The sequence below is a fragment of the Peromyscus eremicus genome, chromosome 3 (genome assembly GCF_949786415.1).
Source record: "Peromyscus eremicus chromosome 3, PerEre_H2_v1, whole genome shotgun sequence".
Lineage (NCBI taxonomy): Eukaryota > Metazoa > Chordata > Mammalia > Rodentia > Cricetidae > Peromyscus > Peromyscus eremicus.
This window is the reverse complement of record NC_081418.1, coordinates 139,743,050-139,759,325: the sequence shown is the minus strand read 5'-3', so window position 1 is coordinate 139,759,325 and position 16,276 is coordinate 139,743,050. Positions and strand designations below refer to the sequence as shown.

Here is a 16,276-nt window from a genome sequence, read left to right as displayed (position 1 = left end):
CATCTTCCTGTCAATCCATAGAAATAAGTATGCCCAATATATTCAGGAAGAAAACACACTACCAATCCAGGCTGTGGGAAGAATCCCCTATCTTGTTTTAGGGAAAAATTACAGTAACACATGAGAAAATTACATACAGAAGCAAACAGTATTCAGAGTCTGTAGTGGGTAGCCATTCCAGCTTTGTTCTGGAAGTTCCAACCCCCATTGAGACTTCGGCAACTGTCACGCCTACAAGGCGGGGCCAAGGGAGGCGCCTGGGGACCCGAGATCCGGATCAGGGAACGCTCTCTTGGTTCCAGGACGCTGGATGGTGGAGGTAGACAGAGGAGAGCTCCAGAGAACACCACTGGACTGTGATACACCTTCCCCAGACCCCGCAACCTACCTATCCCTTAATTTGTAAGTTACGCCATTAAATAAATCTCCTTTTAACTACGTGGAGTGGCCTAAATAATTTCACCAATATCTGGTTATATGGAACTTTGCAGGCGGGTTTAGGTACCCGCTAGCCGGGGAGGAGGCTGAGGGCAGGAGCCACCCAGGCTTTTGGGATTTGCCCCACGTTGGGCGCCAGATATTGGTGAAATTATTTAGGCCACTCCACGTAGTTAAAAGGAGATTTATTTAATGGCGTAACTTACAAATTAAGGGATAGGTAGGTCGCGGGGTCTGGGGAAGGTGTATCACAGTCCAGTGGTGTTCTCTGGAGCTCTCCTCTGTCTACCTCCACCATCCAGCGTCCTGGAACCAAGAGAGCGTTCCCCGATCCGGATCTCGGGTCCCCAGGCGCCTCCCTTGGTCCCGCCTTGTAGGCGTGACAGTTGCCGAAGTCTCAATGGGGGTTGGAACTTCCAGAACAAAGCTGGAATGGCTACCCACTACAAGAGTCCTCGTAAGCCTTGCTTGAAATGAGGTTCCTCCATTAGAGAATTACTCATCGGGTGGGTTGACACCTGAATATCAGCTGTCATCTGCTGTATATGTCTGTGGCCCTTAGCATTTCATATCAACTGCAAATAAAAATACATTGTCTTTTTCCCTTCCTAATTGTGTCCTCTTGATCTCCTTCACTTGTCTTATTACTCTAGCTAAGACTTCAAGTACTATATTGAATAGGTATAGAGAGAGTGAACAACCTTGTCTTGTTTCTTATTTTAGTGGAAATGCTGTGATGGTATTGTGTTCCCCAAAATATTGTGCACCCTAATAAACTTATCTGGGGTCAAAAAACAGAATAGCCACTAGATACAAAGGCTAGAAAATGGTGGCACTCACAACTTTAATCCTAGCATTCCAGAGGCAGAAATCCGTCTGGGTCTCTGTGAGTTCAAGGCCACATTGGAAATAGCCAGGCATGGTGACACACACCTTTAATCCCAAGAAATGAGTCTTTAATCCCAGGGAGTGATGGCAGATAGCAGAAAGGTATATAAGGCGTAAAGACCAGGAACTAGAAGCATTTGGCTGGTTAAGCTTTCAGGCTTTCGAGCAGCAGTTCAGCTGAGATTCATTCTGGATGAGGACTCAGGGGCATCTAGTCTGAGGAAACAGGATCAGCTGAGGAATTGGCAAGGTGAGGTAGCTGTGGCTTGTTCTGCTTCTCTGATCTTCCAGCATTCACCCCAATAACCGGCCTCAGGTTTGATTTTATTAATAAGAACATTTTAAGATTCATGCTACAAAATGTTTTGATTTTCTCTTCACTTATGTTGATGTTGGCTGTGGATTTGCTGTAAATCACCTCTTATTTTGAGGTATGTTTCTTATATACCTTCCATATTCTCTACAGGACTTTTGTCAGGAAGGGGTGTTGGCTTTTGTCACAGGCCTTTTCTGCATCTAATGAGATGATCTTGTGTTTTTTTGTTTTTCATATGGTGGATAACATTTATTGATTTATGTATATTGAACCATCCCTGCTTCTTTGGGATGGAGCCTACTTGATCGTGGTAGATGATCTTTTTAATGGGTTCTTTGTTTCAGTTTGTAAGTATATTACTGTGAACCTTTGCATTTATGTTCATTAAGGTAATTAGTCTGTAATTTTCTTTCTTTGTTGGGTCTTTATGTGGTTTAGATATCAGGGTAACTATGGCCTAGTTAAAAGAATTGGGCAGTGTCCCCTGTTTCTATTTTGTGGAATAATTTGAGGAATATTGGAGTTTAATCTTCTTTGAAAGTTGACACAATTCCATGCTAAACTATCTGGCCATGATATTTTTTGGTAGCAGACTTTTAATGACTGGTTATATTTCACTAGAGGTTATAGATCTGTTTACATTGCTTATCTGATCTTAATTTAACTTTGGTAAATCATATATACCAAGAAAATTATCCATTTCTTTAAAATTTTCCAATTTGGTGAAGTATGGGTTGCCGAAGTATGTCCTTATGAGTCTCTGCATTTCCTTGGTGTCTGTTGTTATGCCCTCATTTTGTTTTCAATTTTGTTATTTTTGTTCTTTTCTCCCTCACCTTTAATTAATTTAAATAAGGGTTTGTCAATCTTACTGATTTTCTCAAAAAAACAACTCTATTTCGTTGATTTTAAAAATTATACTTTGTCTCTATTTTATTTATTTCATCCCTGAGTTTTATTATTTCTTGTTGTCTACTCCTTTGGGGTATTATTCCTTCTTTTCATTCTAGAGCTTTCAGATGTATCAAGTCTCTAATATAATACCTCTCTAATTTTTTTTTTAATGTGAGCACTTCATGCTATGAGTTTGCCTCTTAGAACCACCTTCATTATTTCCCATAAGTTTGGGTGTGTTGTTTTCATTTTCATTCGATTTTAAAATGATTTTAATTTCTTTTTAAATTTTGTCTTGACCCATTTTTCATTCAGTTGTGAATTGTTCAGTTTCTATGAGTTTGTAAGTTTCCTGTTGTTTCTGCTGTCACTGATATTAATCTAGGGTGTTCAAATAGGATACAGGGTGTTATTTCAACTTTCTTGTATCCATTGAGACTTGATTTGTTTCCTAATAGGTGGTCAATTTTAGAATAAAATTCCATGAGCTACTGAGAAGAAGGTATATATTTTGTATATGTGTGTTTGGGGAAATCTTCTGTACATGTCTGTTAAGTCCATTTTGTTTAGAACATATTTATCATCAGCATTTTTTTTTTTGGTTGTTTAGGTTTGTCTGGTTGGCCTGTCTATTGTTGAGTGTGAGGTACTAAAGTCTCACAGTATCAATGTGTGAGGGTCAATACGTAGAGGCCAAGAAAGGAGGGGCCTCAGTAGGTGGTCTGCTATGAGCTGGGGGTAAGATTAGGGGTTGGAATTGGAGGACAAGGGGGAGAGTGAAGATGGCCTGCCTGATTCTCTGGTCAGTGTGGCCGGTGGGTCTCTAGTCAGTCAGAAGTGAATTTATGTATGTTTGTTCTTTCTGTTTCAGAACCTAACTTGAATTCTTAATTAAATTGAACATAGAGAGTATAGAGCTTTCTGGTTCCTCTCTGCTTTTGTTCTGTTCTAGTTACAAACCCGAGATGTTGTCTGCACTGGAGGAGAGTTCAAATCTGTCAGCTGCCTTTGGTCATAACCCACATAAATGATCTCACCAGGTGATGGGTCTCCTGGTAACAGTGGCTACTCTACTGTGACAGGTCAAACCCACAGGACCAAAATCAAGAAGAGAGTACTGTCCCTAGGGTTTCTTTGTTTTTCACTTATTGCTTGACTGGTGTGAACTTTGAAATAGTTACATCCATCTCTGAGAAATGATGGTCATGTTCCTTTATAATTTCGTTTGGAGAAGATATAAATCTAGTAAATGAATATATAAGATTCTTACAGATTAGAACTCTTATATATAAGAAACTCTAAAAAATAAACAATAAAACAATCATTTCTGTTGGTGAACATGCCATTTGTGTTCCTAAAGACACATAGGTGGAACACTGGGGGCAAGGCATATTTTGCAAAATTAATTTAATTGCAAAGTTTTCCTGATGATGTAAAAAGTTGCTCCTTGGTAGGGTTTGGGATTCTTGGGTTTTGAGTGTTTTGTTTGTTTTTGTCAACACTAGTTGATCTCTAACTCTCTAATGTAGTTAAAGATGACTTTGAACTTCTGATCCCCTTATCTCCATCTACACTGCTGGGATTGTAGGTGTGCACCACCATGCCCAGTCTCATGTCAGGCATATTTAAAAGTCTTTCACATTCATACTTGTTTTTCGTTTGTTTGTTTGTTTTTGAGACAGGGTCTTACAATGCAATCCTGGCAGGCCTGGAATTTGCTATGTAGACCAGGCTGGCCTCCAACTCATAGAGAAATTCCTGCCTCTGCCTCCCAAGTGCTGGGATTAAAGGTGTGTGCTTTCACACCTGGCCTCCACAGTCACAAGTTTGACAAGGATAAGGTTCTAAAAACAACCATTTAAATGTCATAGTAATGAATAATGTGACTCTGTGCAGTAGGCCTCAGGGAGAAATCAGATGTGGTGGGGCTTATGAATGAACTAGATGTAAAAGTGAGGCTTAAGTGGGTTTTGTGGCCATGATTCTGAGGACAGTGGGTAAAGTCCTGACTGCCTTCATTTTGCATCTAGAATGTCCTCCAACCTCTGTACCTCACGGTAACTGACTTAAATCCAAGAGAAAGAAAATGCCATCCTCAGTTTCTCTTTGTTCCCTGCAGAGAATGACACTCCCTCTTCAGTTTGGCGCCCTGTGGCCTTGACCCTGCTGACCTTGTGTTTGGTGCTGCTCATTGGCCTGGCAGCCCTGGGCCTTGTGTGTAAGTCTGCTCTGTGCTCTATACTGGGGGAGGTTCCGGATTCCTCCGTTTGCCCAGGAGGAGAAACTCTTGCTATGAGTTTCTTAAAACCCTAATTCTGGAGCCTTGTCCTCTTTCTAAAGGCAACTGTTTAAATGGCTGGGAGTTGATGTACTAAAAACCAGAAAGCATTTTTGAGTTAGAAGGAAACATCCTCTTTGAGATAAGTATTGTAACCATTTACATGTCAGTATGTAAATCATCACTACAGAGAGCATGCACGGTTTATCTCTCCCTGCCTTGCTCTGGTGGTACAGCTCTGGCATCTGCTATGAGTTTACATGGTGTTGTGGACTGATGCAGGGGAAAGTGTTTTCTGCACACATCTACCCTCTACACAAGGATCAAAGACGTGCTACGTTACTATATTTGTTAAAAAGGCTGGGAAACGATGGTTATCTTGAAAAAGAAAAGTGCGTGAAAATCAACAAGGAATATTGAATGTGTAAAAACAAACAAGCAAACAAACAAAACCTTTACAATTCAAAACAGCAATGGTGTGTTCCTAGAGCAACTCAGTAGGAATGAATGTACAGCCTCTTCCTGAACTGCTGAAGGTGACCCCAGGTAAAAGCCATATAGCAAAGCAGACAAGGGGGTCATACACTGATTTTATTTGAAGCAAAAGTTAAACTTATAAACATACATTTAAGAACTAAAAAGAAATTCTGTTCGTTCTCTCTATCCCTAAATTTACATCATTCTGATACAGCACTGTTTTGTAATCACCTTTTTTTTCTTAGGAACATGAAGCAACTCTCATGACTCATGATGGATTTCTCTAGATTTAGAAAACTGAAGTTCAAACCTCTGTTGAAGTTTTTTAGTTGAGTGACACTAAGGATGTTACTTATCCTCATGAACCCTAACTACAAATCTACAAAAATATGGAAATGAGATCTGACCATTTTTAACAATGGAATGAACAATGAATTATGCCACTCTCCCAACATTCAACATATTAAATGTCAACAGAGGAGTAGATTTACAGTTTTAGATTAGTATTAGGTTTGGCTGTGCATAAAATATTTGTTGAGCGTAAAATAGTTTAGTATTGGGCTCTTAGTTTCTAAAGTTAAGAACCACTATTATGACTTCACATTTTCCAACAGAGATGAAAATATAAATTTGCCTGAGAGGACACTGTTAACTATGCCACTGGATATGGCAATGTGAGTTCTCAGTAATAAGATGTTAAGCTATATGTTTTATTATCTCCCCCACGTGCAGAAAACAGAAACAGGTAAATGAGCTGTACAATCTGACTTCACCACATGACTTAGTTTTTCAGTTCTACCAGCTCTCCAATACCCAGCAAGACAGCATCACTGAAAAGGATGAAAGGCTGGGGAACATATCTCGACAACTGCAGTCCCTCCAGATCCAGAACAGGAAACTCATAGAAACCCTGCAGCAGGTAGCTGTGAAACTGTGTCGTGAACTCTACAACAGAAGTGGAGGTGAGCATGCCACTGTCTCTCTGGATCATGGACATTGATCTATCTGGACTTGAATTTTCCCATCTGGGTAACTAGAACCATGTATTTTTTAGAAGTACTTTTCCTGCCTTCTCAATAAAAAGTTTGAGCCACATAATCATGATCAGACATTGAATTATAATTGCTTACACACATCTGTGTCACTGTACAGGAAGGGATTCTTCAAATTTCAGCATTTAAAACAAGAAAAGTAGTTCATTTAGAATAACCTAAACAACTCCATCAGCAACTAATACACGGATGTGCCTCAGTTAAGTTGGCACACACTAATGCAGCACAATGAATGTGTTGCGGATGTTCTAACTACAATTTTCAAATTTTTAGACTCATGCAGGGATTAGTTTCAAAATTCAGAGAACTTGAAATAAATCACAGTCATTTTAGTTCACCATGACTCGTCCCTCAGTCAAAAATATGAATCTTACAAGGAACCCAGAGTGATGACAATGACTGTAATGGGCAAGCCAAAGCTGCCACTGATGCTGTCAACGTCACTTCAGTGCCCCACCCAGAACCCGCCACTCTCTCTATCTTACTATTCTCCTTTCTTGAAAGTTTCATCCCAGCACACTCTATTCAAGTGAGCCCTCTCCTTTGCCCTCTCTACAAAACAAGCACAGGAAGTAACCTACATTTTGCAGCCCGTGTTGGTTTCTCCTTTAGAAACTCTAAAGTACCACAGTTGCATCATCATCCCTCCCCCAGGCCACTTCTCCTTCTGTAAGCAGACATTGAGTGAATGATTTTCTCAGTACAGTGTCTCAAGGCACACTTCTCTAAGTGGTTCTTTTCCACATGACTAGTGGCCTCGTTTACCACAATTCTCTCTTTTCTGTTTCTCTGCCAGCCCAATGGGCTTTTTTTCTTTTTAAGATTCTATATTACCAAAAAGGTAATTCCAGTATCTCTGAAAACAATGGTCCTTGGAATTCTCATCTAGCTTTAAAAAAAAAAAGCTATGCAACTATATTGTGTACCCTAATAAAATTTGCCTAAAGATCAGAGAAACAAAGAAACAAACCATCTCTTACCTCTGGGACTTCTCAGCCTGAAAAGCTTTCTAGTCAAAAGGCCTCTAGCCGAAAGGGGTTCCTCAGTTGAAAAGCCTTTAGTTCCTGTCTTCTCATGCCTTATATAACTTTCTTTGCCCAACCATCACTTCCTGGGATTAAAGACATGTGTGCTTCCCAGTACTGGGGTTAAAGGTGTGTGCCACCACTACCTGGCTATGTTTTCTCCTCTAGACTGAATCAATTTCATGTAATCCAGGGTGGCTTTGAACTCACAGAGAGATCCATACGGATCTCTGCCTCCCAAGTTCTAGGATTAAAGTTGTGTGCCAACACTGCCTGGCCTCTACGTTTAATTTAGTGGCTTGTTCTGTTCTCTGATCTTCAGGCAAATTTTATTAAGGTACCCAATATATCACCACAATACTCAATTTAAATATAAGGTGATAAGAATGCATCTCCCCTGAAACATGTTCTTGTATATATGCTTGCACATATAACATTCACAAGTGCTGTGTCGTGGGGAAATTCTTTTTCTTGAACTTCTTAAAAAATTTTGTTTTAGATTTAGTTGTTTTATTTTATGTGCATGCATGTCTGCATGTATGCATATGCACCAGGTGTATGCCTGGTGCTCTTGGGGGGTCCAGTCATAATATTGACTGACCCAGCCAGGCAATGGTGGCACCTGCCCTTAATTCAGTAGTGAGGAGGCAGAGGCAGAAAGATCTCTGTAAGTTCTAGGCCAGCCTGGTCTTCAGAGTGAGTTACAGGATATCCAAGGCTACACAGGGAGACCCTGTATAAAAAAACCAAAACAAATAAACAAATAATTGACCTACCTGAGAATAATGCCTTGTTGTACATTCTTGCTGCATTGACCATGTTGTAGCTATTGTCACTTGAAGCCTTTTACATAGACAGGGACTTTGTAGGAGAAACTCATAGGGAACACCCATGTTCAGTTTGGGAACTCTATGACCATTATTGTTCTACTAGTTCTACATAATAAGAACAAAACATCTGAAAGCACTACATCTTCATGGCATACATTCACCTAGCTGATCAAAAGTATGCATCTCCTCTGAAACATGTTCATGTATATATGCTTGCACATATAACATTCACAAGTGCTGTGTCAAGGGGAAATTTTTTTCTCGAACTTCTTAAAAAATTTTGTTTTAGATTTAGTTGTTTTATTTTATGTGCATGTATGTCTGCATGTATGCATATGCACCAGGTACATGCCTGGTGCTCTTGGGGGGGTCAAAAAAAAGTATTGGATCTTCTGGAACTGGAGTTACAGGTGGTTCTGGGCCACTATAAGGGTGCTGAGAATCGAGCCTGGGTCCTCTGAAAGAACAGCCACTGAACCATCACTCTAGCCCCTTACTTTTGTTTTCCCAGTTGCTTAAGTAATGTTAAATTAACACTAAGTCAGATATAACGATGTATGTCTCTTTCAATGTCTTTAGTTCCATGGTATCACTTCTTGTTTCACACACCACTTTCAGACTTTAGTCTCTCTCTCCTTTCTACATGATTATCTCTTCTATGAAATCATTGCTTTCATTTCCACAAATGAGTGAAAACACATAGTATTTGTCTTACTGTGCTTGGTTCTTTTCACTTAGCACAATGTTATCTAGTTCTATGAACTTTGATGTAAATGGTCAAACTTTCATTACATTGCAATAGCTTAGTAGTACCTGTTACATATATGTGCTTTATTTTCTTATCCTGTCATCAGTCCATGGACAATTTGGCTGAGTTCATTTCTTGGCTACTATAAATTGTGTTATAATAATCGTGGGAGTGAAGATATATATTTAATATCATAGTTGCATTTCATTTGGATACATGCATAATAGCCTGATTACCAGAGTACATGTTAGTCATAGTCTGAGTTTTTTTGAGACATCTCCATATTGTTTTCTATAGTGTCTGTACTAGTTTACATTTTAACCTACAATGTGTAAGAGTTCTCTCTATGTTTTCTTTCAAATATTTGTTATTTTTTTCAGTTTTTAATTGATTGTCATTCTAACTCACAAGGATTACATGGTATTCATTGTGGCTTTGATTTGCATTTTTGTGGTGATTAGTGACTGGAGCACAATTTTTAATTGCTCTTATTAATAAAATCCTAGAGTCAGATATCAGGGTGAAAGGTGAAAGATCACAGAAGCAGAGCAGCTAGCCACTAGAAAGATTTCTTACCTCTAGGAATCCTCAGACTCTAAGGGCCTAAGCTTCTGTCTCCTCCCACCTTATTCCTCTCTCTGCCCAGCCATATCACTTCCTGTCTCCACCTTTCTAGTGCTGGGATTAAAGGCGTGAGATCCCAAGTGCTGGGATCAAAGGTGTGTGCCACCACTGCCAGGCTCTGTTTATCTTTTAGACTGGATCAATCTTTTGTAGCCCAGAGTAGCCTTGAACTTTCAGAGATCCATCTGCCTCTGCTTTCCTAGTTCTGGGATTAAAAGTGTGTGCCACCACTGCCTGGCCTCTATGGCTAACTAGTGGCTTAGCTCTACACTCTGACCTTAAGGCAAGCTTTATTTGTTAGATCACAAACAAAACATCACCACAAGTGATAATGAGCAGCTTTTTATGTACTTGTTACTGTTTGTATGTCTTCCTTGGGGAATGTCTCCTACATCATTTACCCATTTTAATTGGATTATTTGGAGGTTTTATTTTGGGGTTGAGCTCCTGACCTATTCAAAATGTTTTCTTCTATGTGAGTAAATTATGCACATGATCTTCCACTCTGAATGTTGTCTCTTCATGCCATTACTTCCTTTGCTATGAATGCAGAAACATCTTAGTTTGTTAGAATCACATTCATCAACTTTTTCTTTTGGGGTTTAAGTTTTTGAGTTCAAATCCAAAAATCTCTATCAACAGTAATGTCTTGACATATTTTTCCTATGTTTCCTTCTAGTAGAGCCACAATTCCTGTTTGTACACTTAAGCCCTTGACCCATTTTCAGTTGATTTCCTTATATGGCAAGAAACATGGGTCTAGTTTATTCTTCTTCATATGAATATCAGTTTTCCCCATAACATACACTAAAGACACTGTTCATTCACTACGCTGTGTTCTTTGAGCCTTTGTTGAAGCTGAGTCGTCTGCATGTATACAGATTGTTTCCTGGATTCTCCATTGTGACCCATTTGACTACTCAGATTTTAGCAGTAGTTTGATACTAAATTGTTCTTAAAACCATGATGTCCTGGATAGTTTTATGTTGACTTGACACAAGCTACAGTTTGAGGAAGGGAACCTCAGTTGAGAAAATTTCTCCATAAGATTCAGCTGTAGGGCCTGGAGAGATGGCTCAGCAGTTAAGAGCGCTGGCTGCTCTTCCATAGGTCCTGAGTTCAATTTCTTAGCAACCACATGGTAGCTCACAACCATCTGTAATAAGATCTGACCCCTCTTCTGGCCTGCAAGCATACATGCAGATAGAATACTGTATAGATAATGAATAAATCTTTTTTTTTTCCGAGACAGGGTTTCTCTGTGTAGCTTTGCGCCTTTCCTGGGACTCACTTGGTAGTCCAGGCTGGCCTCGAACTCACAGAGATCCGCCTGGCTCTGCCTCCCGAGTGCTGGGATTAAAGGCGTGTGCCACCACCGCCTGGCATGAATAAATCTTTAAAAAAAAAAATTCAGCTGTAATCTTAATCAGTGATTGTTGGGGGAGGGCCCAGTCCCTGATGGGTGGTGTCTTCCCTAGGCTGATAGACCCAGGTTGTATAAAAAAGCAGGCTGAGTAAACCAGGTAGCCATAGTCCTCCATGGTCTTTCCTCAGCTCCTACTTCCAGGTTCTTTCCCTTCTTAAGTTGCTACCCTCACTGCTCTTGATGATGAACTGTTATATGGAACTGAGTGAAATACACCCTTTACTCTCCAACTTACTTTTTGGTCATGGTGTTTCATCACAGCAATAGAAACGTCATCTAAGGTACATGCCAAGCATGGTAGTATGAGCCAGCAATCCCAGCTACTGAGGCAAGATCACAAATTCAAAGCTATACAGGGCTATAAATTGAGCTGAAGGCTAGCCTGAATCACTAAGTAAGTCCTGGTCTCAAAACAAAAGGTTAGAAAACATGATATATGGCTCAGTATGTAGCCTAGAGTAAACAGTGTTCAAATCTCCATCACCTCCAAAATAAAATAGTGATGCAACCATGGATATTATTAAATGGCCACTCTAACACACACACACACACACACACACACACACACACACACACACATACACACGACTTAGATGCATGTTCCTGATTCTCAGAAGATAAAGTTCAGACATCTACACCATGATATTCATGGTACTACTACTCATACATGTAACAAGTACCCACATATCCCATCTTACTTTCAACTTATACACTTAATTGTTTGGCTTGCAAGTGTCCATCCCCCAACACATACACATGCACATCACACACACACACACACACACACACACACACACACACACACACACACTGTACAGAAAGAGTACAGGGAACCCACACCTGAGAATATCAACTTGAAAAGAGGAAAGATCTGTTTAGCTTCCAGCTTCAGATTTTTTTATTAAGAATTTTTATATTCATTTTACATATTAATCACAGATCCCCCTCTTTCCTCCTCCCGCCCTTCCAGCCTTCCTCCTCCACCCACTCCCCATTCCCTCCTACAAGAAGGTAAGGCCTCCCATGGGGAGTCAGCAGAGCCTGGTACATTTAGTAGAGGCAGGTCCAAGCCCCTCCCCCTGCCTCAAGGCTGTTAAGGTGTCCCACCATAGGTAGTGGGCTCCAAAAAGCCAGCTCATGCACCAGGGATGGATTCTGATCCAACTGCTAGGGGCCCCTCAAGCAGATCAAGCTATACAACTGACTTGATTATGCAGAGGGCCTAGTCCAGTCCCACGGCAGCAACAAAGGCCACTGCAGGACAGCTTACATCGTGCATGCCATCTTGAAGCAGAGAAAAGGGCATACACAAAAAGTGATATGTATATCATACAGACCCAAGAATATGCCCCAGTGACTGATTTCTAGCTTAACCCCTATATTCACCACCTCCTACTAAAGCCATCATATTTAGAACTAATCAAGGAATCAGTCCATCAATGGTATCAAAGCCCTCAGGATCCAATCACATCACCAAGCTCAAAACTATGTACCAAGTGCTTATGAGACTACGGGAGGAAATTCATATTCAAACCATTGCAAAATCATATGAGCCACCTTATTAAGGAATATTCTGTCTACATTCTGCATGGCATAAGCAAGGAAATTTCAGTCATTTGTCACCAGATTCAGTATTCTGCATCAGCACTATCTGTTTTAATTTTCACTGAATGTTCAACACCGACTATAGATCATTCCTGGTGGGGAGTAGGTGGATAGCACAGGTGTTCCCTCAAGTATCTAAGAGATGTAAATTAGGTTTTGGAATATCAAACACTGTTTATTTCCAAAAGAGGAAACACAGCAGATTCAGGTAGAAGATAACTAACCAAAGTGTGTTTGTTTGTTTCCTTTCAAGGACACAGATGCAGTCCTTGCCCAGAAAAATGGAAGTGGCATGGGGACAAATGTTACCAGTTCTATAAAGAGAGTAAAAACTGGCAAGGCTGTGAATACTTCTGCCTGGCTGAAAATGCCACCATGCTGAAGATAAGCACACAGGAAGAGCTGGTAAGTTCCTGAGCCTTGGTATTTGAAGGGCAAGAACACTGTAAAGAGTCAAGTTTCAAGCCACAGATTTCCATACTTGCTCACAGTGAAACCCAAGTCATACTCCAGTTGCTCTAAATGATCCGTGAAATGGATAAAAACTGTGTTCTCCCCAAATACCTACCGCAAATAAATATGAGAAATAGTTCAACTACCCCTTCAGTCAATGGGCAGGTAGAACATGTCCAAATTCACCTGTCTGAAATGGGGTAGACAGAGAATAATGGTGTGATCTAGGAAAAGTGATACTATTATGGCCTATCTTTCTGTTATAAACATTAAAAAGCTTTTCGTTGAAAATAATCTGACAATAATTGTAGTAAACTGCAAGCACACACACACACACACACGGCTGGCTAAGGCAAATATAAGAATAATCGACACATATTTATGTGTCTCTGGAACCTCATTGACCAACAGCTTAAAAAGATGTGACACAAATCTGGAACTGGGATTTTTTTTGAGTGCTGGGGATTGAATTCAGGCCTCATAAATGCAAGGCAGACAGTCTAGCACTATGCAACATTCCAAGACTTGTTGATACTTGGCTTTTTGTTTGATAGCCTACGGAGTCTGGGGGAGGCACTGCTCCCATTATAGGGAACTCTGTTTAAACCATTTTATATATGGGCATGTATGTATTTTAATAAGATTCTAGAGTAGTAGGTTTGTACATAGAATTTTCAAAGGTTATTAATGTTTTTTTGTCCATCCCATACTTCCTCTTCTACCCTGCCCTCCCACTTGCAGCCCATTTAGCCCTTCCTGTTCCATTTCTCTCCTTCATATGACTTGCATTCTACTTCCTTTTTCTTGAAAACTCCCTATGGACTCACTCTTACTAGATTCTTGCCTTCTCTGAGTAACCCAATTTAAACACACATATATAAAAACTCAAAACTAACATTCAAATATGAAATAAATAAGTAAAAAAACAAGCTGAATATTGAAATTCCATTTCCAATATTCAGCTTGTTTTTACAGCTGAATATTAGAAATGGAATTGTCATGTATTAGAATATGGCTATATGTGTAGGAAAGATATACATATATGTATACGAAAATTTACATTTTTCTCCTCTTTCTAGTGTGAGATTCATGTCATCTTTCTAAGTCTCCTTTACTTCTTTTTACATTTAAGTATCTCCATAACTGTGTTCTCATTTATAGCAACTACTTCTCCAGTTTTTTACTAACAATTTTTCCATTTTCTAGAATAATTTCACTTATTTTATAAATATTTCTCCCACTTGTTTTTATTCTGTTTTAATTCATTTAATGATTATTAGTAATGACAATAACATCTGTTTAATTAATTAATTAAAACTAAATTATTTTTGGAGACAGAGATTGAACACAAAGCTCAATGCAAATTAGGCAAGCACCCTACCAACTGAGCCATATTTCAGGCCTCTGATTTTTTTTTACCATTTTTTTTACCTGTCTCCCTGTATCTCCTTCTGTGTCTGTGTCTGTGTCTCTCTTTTCATATATATATATATATATATATATATATATATATATATATATATATGTTATATCCCTCACTTATTTTTTAAGATAAGGTCTCACTTTGTATCCCTGGTTATCTTGGAGTGGGCTATGTAGAGCAGGCTGGCCTCAAACTCACAGAGATCTACTTGCCTCTGCTTCCTGAGTGTTGGAATTACAGTCGTGCACTACCACACTCAGTTTCTCTAATCTTTTATATCAATTTTATGTTTAATCTTATACATTAAGAATAATTGGTAAAGTATTGGTCAACATGACTCCTGTTTTCATAATATCAATGTATATTCCACGCTTATTAATACAAAGCATGTTCTATCGATGTGTCCCTTACTTACTGGACGAATTTCTAAAGGGCTTCATGACAGGTGCCTTTTCCTCTTGAGTCTATTGTCATGTGTGTGTGAGAGAGGATCACCTATCAGGTCTCCATGTTATTCTTCTAGAAGCTATGCTAATCCCACACATCCTTGTACCCCTGGTTGAAGCATCTCCAAGCTAAAGGTTTTCTTGTGTGCCTTTCACAGGATTTTGCCATGCCTCAGAGCTACTCTGAGTTTTTCTACTCTTATTGGACAGGGCTCTCCCGCAATGGCAGTGGCAAAGCCTGGCTGTGGACAGATGGGACATCTTACTCCTTTGAACTGTAAGCCTTCAGAACATTCTGTGGGAGAGGTATTTAATAAAGACAGATTAGCAGTGTGATTCAGCAGTAATTATAGAGCATCTATTTCATACTGCATAGTATGCTTGCAGGGGAATGCCCAGAGGGGCTTGTGTTGCAATGGCTTAGAAAAGTGGTGGGCTAGAGAGAGAGGGTTATCCAATATCAGCAGGTGGGGTTCCTGACTGATTTCAGCAGTGAGTACCTAGGAATTGCTTTTCTGGGAAGCAAGGTAATAAAGGTAGAGAGAAGAAAAGGGGAAATGATCTCTTTTGGATGAATAATTAAAGAGAAACCTTGGAGACTCAGATGTAATAGTGGTCATCCAGGGTCATACAGTCTGTCAAGAGCCAGGGGTAGGCTACGGCCTCAGAGAGTTCTTGGATCTTCGCACTGTGTCATGTAAATAAAAACATTTTGTTTACCACAGAAGCATTTAGAGAGGGCATGCATGGAATTCCATGACACTAGTAAATGTAATTTCTTTATGAAAGTTTATTACATTCAAAGCTCTGTTAAAGTGTATTTTATTTTCTGTGTATGGTAGAACAGGACATAGTAACATAATCATTTGTATTTTTAATTAAGTAAACTGAGCACTAGAAAAGGTAGATAACTTTAAAATAACAGTAAAAACAGAGTGCCTGTTGCTTTATTTTAGAACAGTTTTTGCAATTCTGAGTGGTCAGTTACTTCTAAGAATGAGGTGGTGACTGAGGAGCTGAAAATTATGTTCATTGACCCCATCTTTCCAACAAAGACATCCTAGGAATATAGATATGATCTTTGTCACTGAGGGAATGCTTTTTTGTTGCCTCTGAATGTGTCATTTAAGAAATAAACTCTAAACTCTAGATAAAATTTAATTAAAGAATTATTAAGTTCTTTTCTTTTTCTTTCTTAAGGTTTGAAATTATAATAGATCCCACCAACCTAAGAAACAGGGACTGTATGACCATCTTCAATGGAAAGGCTTACTCCAAGGACTGCAAAGAGCTGAGGAGGTGTGCCTGTGAGAAGATGGCAGGGAGAGTGGTACCCGAGGTGCTCCAGTAGGT

The 16,276-nt window shown here is 39.5% G+C and overlaps 1 protein-coding gene across 1 annotated transcript in view; it reads left to right on the top strand.

The window, feature by feature from the left end:
• The window catches only part of Clec1a (C-type lectin domain family 1 member A), a 30,478-nt gene extending 14,202 nt beyond the window's left edge, over positions 1-16,276 (top strand). The window contains exons 2-6 of the mRNA XM_059256939.1: positions 4,656-4,754; positions 6,077-6,253; positions 12,855-13,006; positions 15,082-15,200; positions 16,124-16,276. Of these exons, the coding sequence (XP_059112922.1) occupies positions 4,656-4,754; positions 6,077-6,253; positions 12,855-13,006; positions 15,082-15,200; positions 16,124-16,274 (698 nt within the window). The 3' untranslated portion in view covers positions 16,275-16,276. The remainder of the gene's footprint in view (positions 1-4,655; positions 4,755-6,076; positions 6,254-12,854; positions 13,007-15,081; positions 15,201-16,123) is intronic.